This window comes from Mastomys coucha, unplaced genomic scaffold (genome assembly GCF_008632895.1).
Source record: "Mastomys coucha isolate ucsf_1 unplaced genomic scaffold, UCSF_Mcou_1 pScaffold7, whole genome shotgun sequence".
Classification (NCBI taxonomy): domain Eukaryota; kingdom Metazoa; phylum Chordata; class Mammalia; order Rodentia; family Muridae; genus Mastomys; species Mastomys coucha.
This window is the reverse complement of record NW_022196913.1, coordinates 64340232-64352273: the sequence shown is the minus strand read 5'-3', so window position 1 is coordinate 64352273 and position 12042 is coordinate 64340232. Positions and strand designations below refer to the sequence as shown.

Genomic DNA, 12042 nt, shown 5'->3' with positions numbered 1-12042 from the left:
AAAAAAAAAAAAAAAAAAAAATCCTGCTTACTGAGCATCAAAACACACCTTGTACCCTAATTTCCAAAAAGGTCATAGTTTTATAATTCCATCTCACACAGTCTCACTGGCCCTTATAACCACACCCCTAACAGTTTGAACAACTCCAGTATGGCATCCAAGTCCAGCTCAAAGACTCCTATGGGACTTAGACTCTCCGCTGTGAGCTACAGTGAGACCCAGGGAGACTTCCATGCAGCTAGCACACAGTGAGTGGGACTTAGACTCTCAGCTGTGAGCTACAGTGAGACCCAGGGAGACCTCCATGCAGCTAGCACACAGTGAGTGGACGGGTTTCCTTCCCAGCCTGGTAACTCTAAGGCCTGCTTCTCCATGGCATATGGACATGTGCAGGTGTTAGCCTGACCCTCAAGTGATCTCAGCTGTAGCCCACCCGCTTTCTTCGCTGGGGTCTCCGCTTTCTGCCTGCTGATTTCCTCAGTAGGTGTTCATGTTTCTGGGGTTTCTATCTTCATGTATCACTCTGGTCTTGAGAATGGTCATTAAACAGGCTGACAAATTAGAGCACAGGAGACCTTTTGTTATAAGGAGGCCAAGGAACTATGGTGTTTAAGTGGATTTTCCATCTGAACGTTACAGTCTCCCGAGATGATGGGAGGCCCTGAGTAGAGTGGAAAGCTGTGGGTCAGTGCTTTGTTTTCAGTCAGTGTCCAGAAGCACAGGATGATGCAGGGATTGATGAGGGACTTGAGGCTGCATGGACTGCGTTCACAGGCACACAGGTTTCCACTATCTGAACCTGAGAATTTGGTGGCTCATTAGTGATGCAGAGCTCTGTGTCTTCTGATTAAATCTGTAACATTAATATCTACAGTGACTTGGCTATACAAGGCACTAGCCCTACTTTACATTCCAAGAATGTACTGGCTCTTTGAAGTAGTATTTTGTTTTCTTGTAAGATTTAATATTTTTTGGTGGGGGCAGCTGGGCTGAGTAAAAGATAAGACTTCCAAAGCAATATATACATTAAAAAAAAGTTTTAGTTTAAGAACACAGTCTGTCTATAGATGAGTTTGTCATGCTGGTTAGCATTAGCGGGATGCAAGAGTGAGCTGGTGTGAGGGGTGTTTTACATTTTCATGACATTTTACGGCATGTGACAGTCACATGGACTGGTATGAGATGATGCCTGAGAGGAGAAGGTCTCTGTTAGCGACTGATACTCTCAGCTCAGCCTGCATGTGCATTTGTCACTCCAGTGAGCCCTGCATTAGCACATCTGCTCTGAGCGGACATGGACCACGCTAGTACGCAGGACTTCATTCTAATAGGAAGCACCAAGAAGAGAACTTAAATTGTTCATAGTTTGTAAAAAAATCAACACAAAGGAAGGCAGGAAAGGAAGGTGATGGAAGGAGGCATGGTACTTAGGGAAAGGCTTGATTTGAGTCTTTCCCTGGGACCCTCTCTGTTGGCATCTTCTCCCATGTGGGCTTCTGCTCCTAAACTTCCATGATTTTCTCCACATGAAATGTTGGACTTAGCCCTCCTTTTCTTGAAATTTAATTATATATACTACACTGAGAGTGGATCTTTTGTCTTTCGTTTTTTAGCTCTCAAAATGTTGATGTCATGATCCCCTGCATCCACACAATTGTGGCATTATAGTCAAGTCTGAGAAAGTAGGGAAGAGATCCAAACCCCGAATGCTGTGACTGTCAGAGTGGTCCCGTTCCTCTTAGACAAGTGTGCAGTTAGTAGAGGCAGTGATCTCTGCATTCTGAGCACTAGGACCGCTTTGTCTGCTTCATTCTGTCATGCGGTGCCTCAGTATAGACCCCTGGCTGGAGAGCTAAAGGTGGGGACTGAGTTAGTGTAGGACAGAACACAAGATAGGAAAGGTGGGGTCTCTTCTTGTTATGCGTTTCTCTCTCTTGTGAATCAAAGACTTGTGAGGGTGCAGGAACTTCCAAGTGGAATACAAGTATTTGCACAGTCCCCGTCCCACCTGCAGGATAGTCATGTGAGTGGCGGCGCCTTCAGCTTCTCCTTAGGTTGTTCAATCACGTGATTCAGAAGTTTGCTCTAGTACTGAATACAATGGACACGTTTGAGCATGGCCTTAAATTTGGCTGTCATTTGTGGTGAGGAGCCGCTTTTCAGCTCTGCTCATAGCTGTGATGTCTGCCTCTGTTACAGCTCACTGCCAGCTCTCACTTTAAGATTTTTGGAAGGATCAACAGGGACTTTGATAGTCCATGATAGTTAAGAAGAGAAAGTCTTATTAATTGAAAGTAGGATCATAACCACAAAATAGAATTAATAGCATTAGAGGATGAGTATCCAGGAGCCAGCTTATATTGTTCTCAGTGTTAGCTATATGCAGCAAATATTATGAATTCTTTTTGGTTCACGTTTAAAGAAATTATTTTTACTTTTCAGAAAAAACAAGGAGGGAAATGACAACCAAAGGTTCTACGGGCATGGAAGTTCTGTTGTCAACATTGGAGGTATGCCTCTCACAGCCTTCACTGGTGTTACTATCACAGGAGGGATGCCAAAGTGAACACAGATATACAAACGCATGCATAGACACACACACACTCACATGGACACATTCATACATACACACATTCACACGCATTCACACACTCACACAGACACACGTTCACACACACCACACACACTCATACAGAGACACACACTCACAATACAGACACACACTCACAGAAGGAGAGATATTGAAGTGAATACATAAATGAATGTGCTAATTTGTATTATGTAAACATCTGTTTTCCATGATTATAATAACTAAAATTTAATCTTACGTGTTTTTAAAACTTTTTTTAAAGTTTTAAAACTTTAAGCCAGGCAGTGGTGATGCATACCTTTAATCCCAGCACTTGGTAGGCAGAGGCAGGCGGATTTCTGAGTTCGAGGCCAGCCTGGTCTACAGAGTGAGTCCAGGACAGTCAGAGGTATACAGAGAAACCCTGTCTGGAACTCAGAAATCCACCTGCCTCTGCCTCCCAAGTGCTGAGATTAAAGGCGTGCGCCACCACTGCCCAGCTCAAAACTTTTTTAAGACTTAGATATTTTAAAAATCTATTTGTGTTTGTATAGGAGGGTGTGGTTCACATGTGGTTGCCAGAAGGCAATTCCATGCGGTCAGCCCTTTCCTTCCACCTTTAGATGGGTTCTGAGGATAAAAGTTAGGCCCTAAGCTTGTGTGACAAGCGTCTTCACCTGCAGAGCCATCTGGTAGGCCCCAAATCTTAATCTTTTTTATTAAAAAAAGAACTTATTTCTTACTGTTTTAGTTATCTGTGTGTACCTATGTGTATGTGCAGTGAGAGCAGTGCCCATGGAAGCCAGAGTGCTGCATCCTCTGGCACTGGAGTTTGAGGTGCTGGTGAGCTGCTGGATGTGGGGGGTCAGGATGTGAAAGCACCTGCTGCCAAGTCTGATGACCTGAGTTCAAGTCCCAGGATCTACACAGTAAAAGGGAGAACCTATGCCTGCTTCTTGTCCCATGAACTCCATGTTACCTACTTATACACAAATACATAAATCAATAAGCTAATGTGAGAAAAATGGTGAAGATACTGAAGTTTTAGTAAGAGTACAGTGCAAGTCAATGCAGTTGTGTCTAGAGAGATCAGAAAGGTCATTTGTCAGACATAGGCCAGTACCTGCAGGATAAAACATTTGAAATACAAAATTTAGTTTTAATAAGACAAATCAATTATTTCTTTCAGAACACGAAAGATCTTCAAACTGTACTTAATATCCTGAGCATTCTCATTGAGCTGGTGTCATCTGGTGAGTTTTGATTCACTTTGATTTGATGTGTATTTGTAAATAGTGCCATCATTTAAACTTTCTTGATATTAAAATTTGGGAATGAAATGTTATGTTCCTGTTGTTGCTTTTTGTATGAGGGATGAGGGAAGGGGAAAGAGGGAGGGAGAGACGAGGTGAGGGTGTTGGGTGTGTGTGTTAGAAGGTATTGGATGTCTTCCTTTCTTACCCACCACTTGGCTCCTTTGAGGCGGAATCCAAACCTGGAGCCTAAGGTTTTAAGGCGGGCTAGTAGCCAGCAAGCCCCATTGATGTTCCTGTCTCTGGTCCCCACGGTGCTGTGAGACCGAGCCCAGCTTATGACATGGCTGCTGCGGTTGCCTCATGACTGCAGAGCAGTTCTGCAGTGCAAGGCCTGATTTGGATATCTCCAGATACCCCTCACACTCTCCCTGCCTACTCATGCATGCAGCACCTTGAGCCTAGAGTTTTGGTACCGTTTTTTTGTTGATACTTCGTGTGCTGCATTTTAGTGTTTCACTGTTAGTGAACTAAGGAGGAGCTGAATGTGGTGGCACCTGCCTGTCCTTTTGGCATTGGCAAGGCTGGAGACCCCAAATTGGAAGGCTAGTGTGACCTGGTACTAAGACTCAAACTGTGATTTTGATAGTACTTGGTTTTAGAAGCCAGTGGTTGAAACAGTTCTTGAATGCTAACTAATTGTAATGCCCACTACATGAAGATATGCTGTTTACTGTATTTTAAAAACATTTTAGGTGGAGGTCGAAGAGCGAGTTTCTTAGTTGCCAAAGGTGGTTCACAGATACTGTTGCAGCTGCTTATGAATGCCAGCAAAGACTCTCCCCCACACGAGGAGGTGATGGTGCAGACTCATTCCATTCTTGCCAAGATTGGACCAAAAGGTAAGAGGCCTATTTTTGTGATTATTGACACTAGAGCCATCTTTGTAACTCTGAATCTTTGTCTTAAACCACTTAAATTTTGAACTGTAAAGTATTCCTTTTTCTTGGGTTTAACAGTGGAATGTTTTTTACAGTTAACAAGAAATGAGGCTCCAAGGTTTGTAATGAGTTGTTTTGAATGTGCTGAAAGTGAAGAAGTGGCAGCATCTGTGTGTCTCCGTGCTTGTGTGCATACATGTATGTGCATTTAATACATGTGTATACCCACGTATGTAGAGAATGCACATGCTGTATTCAGAAGTTACAAGTGTATGGAAGTGAACATGCGTGGTGACAGTGTGTTTCACTGATGACCACATTTGCGATGTGTGCAGTTCAGTGCTGTGGAAACTTCCATTTTACAAAGACCAAAGGAGACGTGTGAGAGTCAGGGCTGCAGAGAGGCCTGGGAAGAAGAGTGGGCTGGGGACAGGGGCAGCTGCACTTTAAATTTGCCCTTGTACTGCATCATGATGCCTTAATCTTGATGTATCTGACCGTGAACATGCTGCTTGACTTTGTATGTAGGCATGTATGTCTTCATGTAGCATTGCATGTGTTTAATTCAGACCTTTAGCAGGTTGTGTTTTAAAGAGTGCAGCCTGTGGTGACCTTGAGACTAAATGCAGTACACACGTTATCCTGGCTCTGATCTTTCTTTAACTTCTGTATTTGAGAACATGAGTTCCTTTTTTGAAATTTTTAGAAAATGAAATAAGAAGGTTCTAGTTACTGGTAAATATGCTAGTATATTCTTCTTCTGCTAATTACAACCAAATTACCTTTTCTTCCCATGACATTAAGATATTTATGTGTTTATTTCTTCCATTTTAGTTTACATAGGCCATCATTATTTTATTCTGCATCTTTTTTTAAAAGACTGTTTATTTTTTTTTATGTATATGAGTGCACCACTGTTCTCTTCAGAGACACCAGAAGAGGGCATCAGATCTCATTACAGATGGTTGTGAGCCATCGTGTGGTTGCTGGGAATTGAACTCAGGACCTTTGGAAGAGCAGTCGGTGCTCTTACCCGCTGAGCCATCGCTCCAGCCTTTATACTGCATCTTAAATCTGTGATTTCCCCATTATTATTTGTACAGTTCATTGAGGTCATACATTAATTTCTTGAATAATTTTCTGTTTTCTTCCCTGTTAAATGCAAGTAACTTCCCTTTCTGCTTTAAAATGTCTGTTGTTTATGATTTACTTCTGCTGTTCCTATTTCTTTTTTAAAATCTTCATATTCTTCAGCTCTTATTACTTAGTATTATTTTTAATGGTTGTGATCTGTTTGTGTGAATAAAAATCAAGAACTTTGGTGAGCTGGAGAGATGGTTCAACCGTTACGAGTACTGACTGCTCTTCTGAAGGTCCTGAGTTCAAATCCCAGCAACCACATGGTGGCTCACAACCATCCATAATGAGATCTGACACCCTCTTTTGGTGCGTCTGAAGACAGCTACAGTGTATTTATGTATAATAATAAATAAATCTTTGGACCAGAGCAAGTGGAGTTGACCAGAGCGAACAGGGCTGGCAGAGGTCCTAAGTTCAATTCCCAACAACCACATGAAGGCTCACAACCATCTGTACAGCTACAGTGTACTCATATACATAAAATAAGTAATTTTTAAAAAAAAATTAAGAACTTCTTTTCTTTATAGACACAGTAATGCTATGAGGTGGAAAAGCTGCACATGTTAAATGTATGTGTGATAGAATATTACCCTGTATTTTGCAAATAAGTATAATCATTATGTAATCAAAAATTAAAAATAAAAAAAAAGATGGAAATGTTAACTGCCTTGATTTGGTTGTTACATGCCATACCATGTATTGAGTTAACATCACAGTATCTCTTCTACTTCCTCATAAATTAAAAAAAAAAAACTTGATCATTTTAAAGTGTGTATATGTGTGCACATGTGTGTACACGTGTGTTTATGTGCGCATGCATGTATGTACGTGAATGAAGATGCCTGAGGAGGCCAGAGTTGTTGGACCTCCCCAGCACTGGACTTAAATGTAGTTGTGAAGTGCTTGCTGTGGGTCCTGGCGGTGAACCTGGGTCCCCTGGCAGAGCAGCACTCCCGTTAAGCCGCCTCTCCAGATCCTCATTAGAAATTTGTTTGACATATTTGCCACATTATTTTCTATTTAGGATATTCATATTTTATTAATTTGTATGCTATTTTATAGGTATGACAATAATATATTCATATTAAATAATACTGGACATTTAGATTCTTTACTCCTTCACCTGTGTGTATTCGTGGGAGGTTATTGAGTTAAACCTACTGAGTATAGATGAGTTATGCCTCCTCTCATGGGACCGTACATGTTGGGCTACTTTAGCCCCTTCCCTGTTTTATTCTCCTGTCTATTCCTTGATACGTTGTTGTAGGATGTGCTTCAGAATGATCAGGATATTAGAAATTATGCAGAAATTACTATAACTTTGACTATCTCATGTCAACTTTACATTTAGATGCGTGTATAGTTGAGATTTCATGTGTCTCTGCTTTTCTTGGCTCTAGTGCTTGTACTGAGGACACGTGCTAGGCACCTCTACCATTGACTTATATCTTTAGCCTTCATTGCTTTTTAAATTATTTTTGTTCAAAAGTTTTATTTGAATAATTTTTCTTGAAACAGATAAAAAATTTGGAGTGAAAGCTAGAGTTAATGGGGCACTGAATGTAACTGTGAATCTGGTCAAGCAGCACTTTCAGAACTACCGCTTGGTTCTGCCTTGTCTCCAGCTCTTGCGGGTATATTCTACCAACTGTGAGTACTGAACAGTGGCGTGACATACTCGGGTCTGACGTTACACAAGACAACGCTTTAAAACAATTTAAAATCTGCAAAATCTCTAGAATTTGTGCAAAAGTAAACAATGCAACTCAGCAAAAGGGACGTGGAGTGAGAAGGTGAGGTGACTAAATCTAAGAATGGTTACCAGTTCCCTTAACTTGTAAAGGACTTGGGTGAGGAGAGGCCTCCCTTGGAAGAGTACAGAGTATTGGCAACTGGGACATGCTTCTGTTTGTGCAGCGATTTTAATTCAATCTAACCCAACCCAGACTCTCCTGGGAAGGCGTCTGAGGGAGGGACAGTCTAGGTCAGATTGGCATGAGCATTGCTATGGTGAGAACCTTGGGTGATAATTGAGGTGGGAAGATCCTCCCCTGGTGAGTGGCACTATTCCCGAGGCAGAGGATTGTGAGTTGTGTAAGAATGGAGAAAGTGAGCTGAGGGCGTGCGTGCACCCATTGCTCTGTCTGCCTGATTATGGTTTATATGACCAGCTAGTCCAGGCTCTTGCTGCCTTGATTCTGGGCTATGATGGACTATTATCTGGATATGAGCTAAAAATAAAGCCTTTTCCCCATAAATTGCTTCTGTCAGGGTATTTTGATCACAACAACAGGAAACAATGATAAGATACTGTTGTAGTTAGCGTTTGTATTGCTGTGAAGAGACACCATGACCATGGTAACTCTTACAAAGAACAACACTTAATTGGGTCTGGCTTACAGTTCAGAGGTTTAGTCCATTATTGTCATGATGAGAAATATGGCCTCATGCAGGTAGACATGGTGCTGGCGAAGGGGCTGAGAGCTCTACGTCTTGATCCCGAGGCAGCAGGAAGAGCAAGCAGGCCACTAGAGGCCTGGCTTGAGCATATCAGACCTCAGAGGCCATCCCCTAGTGCCACACTGTCACGAGAGCCACACCTGCTCCAATAAGGCCACACTTCCTGATAGTGCCACTCCCTCTGGGAATTTGGGGGCCATTTTCTTTTAAACCACTATAGATACTCTGTATGTTCACAGATTAAAGAGGAGAAGAAAGAAACATAGTCTCACCAGCAGTGTTGAATTATTATCCCATGATAGGGAGGCTGTAGAATATACAGACTGTTGCTACAGTCTCTGAGCAAGCTAGAGACAAGAGTGATAGTCTAGGGATGGTTTCCAGTAAGTCCAAACCCATCACTCACTTTGTTATCTGAGGTCTCAAACCTATGAGGCAAACATTTCCTGTATGGTTTCCGACTGTGAAATGAATAAACCATGGAAGATGATTCATCAGTTAGAAAAGTGCTTGTTGTACAAGCTTGAGGGCCTGAACTTTGATCCCTAGTGTCCTCCGCACATAACCCTAGCATAGGGGAGGAGCTGAGAGGGGGATCCCTGGAGCCTGTTCCCAGCTTGTCTTAATGGAATCACTGAACTGTAGATACAAGGTGAGAAATCTTGTCAAAAATTGCAGAACTATAGAAAAGATACTTGACATTGACCCTTGGCCTCTAGGTACACTCATATGTGCACGTGTACGTACACACACACACACACACACACACACACCCCTCCCCAAATTAGAAAGAAAGTATAGACTGTGAAAAAATATGCTCCGGTGCATGTGTGTATGTGTGTACACTGACAGTTTCATTGAAGGTGTGCTCAGAAAAGGAACAAACACCTAGGACTAAAAAGGATGTAAGGAAATGGAAAAACTTAGTATTTAATCAACAGAGTTAAGAACACAGAAACAGCTGGGCAGTGGTGGCGCACGCCTTCAATCCCAGCACTTGGGAGGCAGAGGCAGGTGGATTTCTGAGTTCGAGGCCAGCCTGGTCTACAGAGTTCCAGGACAGCCAGGGCTACACAGAGAAATCCGGTCTTGAAAAAATCAAAAAAAAAAAAAAAAAAAAAAAAAAAAAAAAAAAAAAAAAAGAAGAAGAACACAGAAACAGGGAAATTGAGGGAGGAGTTAGGAAAGGAAAGAAAGAAAAACATGACTTAGATCCCAGCCCTCAGGAGGCAGAGGCCAGCCGACCTCTCTCTGAGTGTGAGGCCAGCCTGCTCTACAGAGCGAGTGCCAGGCCAGCCAGGGCTACAGAGAAAAACAATGTCTTGAAAACTAAAACCAAAGCAAACAACAACAACAAAAAGAAAAGAAAAACATGAATTAGGAAAGAGAAAAATTTTTTGAAAAATTAAAACTTGATTTGCATTAAAAATGAAATAATTTTGAATATAGCAGTCAACTGAGAAAGAAGGTGTTGGAAGTTTGTCAGCGAGAGCTTTCGTGGCGATGGAGCAGAGTGAACGTTTTCCTGTGACACAGGAGCTGCAAAGTTTGGTGGCGTTTTATTGACGTAACCAGTCGAAGGCTGGCAGAGGGTTCTGTACAATTTTTTTTTTAATGCTTTTTTCCAGCCCTGGCTGACCTCAGATTCAGAGATCCATCTGCCTCTGCCTCCTGAGTGCTGGGACTAAAGCCAGCCAGCTCCTACACCCTGTTCTTGTGTAATTTCTTTAAAGTAACATTTGTCCAGCACTGAAAGTACTGGACACAGTCCTCCCACTGCCTCTTCTATAGAGGACCAGAATGCTGCTGTTTTGGCTCCTCAGGGTTGCTTTAGTGACAGTCCTGCCTGCATCTCACTAGCTCAGATGCTGCAGAGTGCCCTGAGCTCCACCCTGAGCTCCGCCCTGGCTGGCTGAAGTACACGTGTACTTCGCTGTTTCTTGGGCATTGCTGCATGAGGGTGTAACTCAGGAAGCCCTTGCTCTCTTTTCACCCTTCCACCTGCAGCCGTGTCCCGTGTTCATACCACGGCTTTCATGCTAATAACATTGTCCATCCTACATGTTCATACCACGGCTTTCATGCTAACATTGTCCACCGTGCATCTCTGCACACCTCCTGAGCTACTGTAGAATCATCCTTACCTCCACCTAGCTCCTGCTACACCATCTCCTGTCCATGTTGAGTGAGCTCAGGCATCATTATCTCCAGAAACCCCTATGTCTCACTCTGAAGTGGGGGTGCCCAGTGGAATAAAACAGCCTACAACTCTTTTTACATCTAGAAAATAACATAGACGTGAATTATGGCCAGGCAGTGGTGGCGCACACCTTTAATCCCAGCACTTGGGAGGCAGGGCAGGTGGATTTCTGAGTTTGAGGCCATCCTGGTCTACAGAGTGAGTTCCAGGACAGCCAAGGCTATACAGAGAAACCCTGTCTCGAAAAAACAAAACAAAACAAAATAAAAAAAAAGAATTATGTTCTCTGCCATGCTCACTAATCTCCGGCTGCTTAGAGCAGAGCCTGTATACTTCTACCACCTCCCCGCCCCCCAGCAAACCCTGCAGCGGAGCTTGAGGGTGCCCCGGGTAGCTTGCATTCATATGGACTAAATACTTCGGGGTGCTTTTTGGATTCATCACTAAGATTTAAATCACTTTGTGTCTTTTTCTTGTTTCTCAGCTGTGAACTCAGTATCTTTAGGTAAAAATGGAGTTGTGGAGTTGATGTTTAAAATCATTGGACCATTCAGTAAGAAGAATTCGGCTCTCATGAAGTGAGTAAATGTTCTGATGCGAGTGGAAGTATGTCCTTAGTCATTCTGAGCTTCACTGCCTTGCTATGTACCTGAGCAGGTTAATTCGCTGTGCCTAGTAATAGTCATTTCTTATAACAAATATGTCCTTAATTAGAAGCTTAATCTTTAAGTTAGAAAATTTCAGTTTATTAAGTACATTACTTTAAAGATGATGACTGTGAATGCTGGTAGATCCTGTGAGGGGAGCTGGCTGTTTACAGAGTCATTCCCTGAGGCCTTTGTTGAGTGCCTACTCTAATCCTCACCCACTACACTAAACTTTTAATGACTGTTTCCTTCTTCTCACCATTGGACTGCTCTATAAGTTATACATTTCTATTTTGTCCAAATCATGTTATTTTTATCGTTTCCTGTCTTGGGATATATATGGGTGTCTGAGTATATGTACCTTAAGGTTATATTGTGTGTATGTGTTTTTATTAATTTATAGGTCCAGAAATGAAGTTTCAGAAATGAAGTGTGTTGTGTTAGGGTTAGACGTCGTGCAGTGCTGTGGGGGGGCTTTAGACGTCGTGCAGTGCTGTGGAGGGCTTTAGACGTCATGCAGTGCTGTGGAGGGCTTTAGACGTAGTGCAGTGCTGTGGAGGGCTTTAGACGTCGTGCGGTGCTGTGGAGGGCTTTAGATGTCGTGCGGTGCTGTGGAGGGCTTTAGATGTAGTGCGGTGCTGTGGGGGGCTTTAGATGTAGTGCGGTGCTGTGGAGGGCTTTAGACGTAGTGCGGTGCTGTGGAGGGCTTTAGACGTCGTGCGGTGCTGTGGAGGGCTTTAGACGTCGTGCGGTGCTGTGGAGGGCTTTAGACGTCGTGCAGTGCTTTGGGGGGGGCTTTAGATGTCGTGCAGTGCTGTGGAGGGCTTTAGAC

General features: G+C 42.9%; 1 protein-coding gene across 8 annotated transcripts in view; it reads left to right on the top strand.

The window, feature by feature from the left end:
- Nucleotides 1-12042, top strand: part of Agtpbp1 (ATP/GTP binding protein 1) — a 123026-nt gene that overhangs the window by 24819 nt on the left and 86165 nt on the right. For 7 of the 8 annotated variants that reach the window (XM_031359657.1, XM_031359658.1, XM_031359653.1 and 4 more), the window contains 5 exons: nucleotides 2443-2510; nucleotides 3759-3822; nucleotides 4578-4724; nucleotides 7422-7553; nucleotides 11048-11141. In XM_031359657.1, coding sequence (XP_031215517.1) covers nucleotides 2460-2510; nucleotides 3759-3822; nucleotides 4578-4724; nucleotides 7422-7553; nucleotides 11048-11141 — 488 coding nt within the window. In that variant the 5' untranslated portion in view covers nucleotides 2443-2459. Of the gene's footprint in view, nucleotides 1-2442; nucleotides 2511-3758; nucleotides 3823-4577; nucleotides 4725-7421; nucleotides 7554-11047; nucleotides 11142-12042 lie in introns of those variants that run through there. The other variant, XM_031359661.1, reaches the window with a different exon arrangement.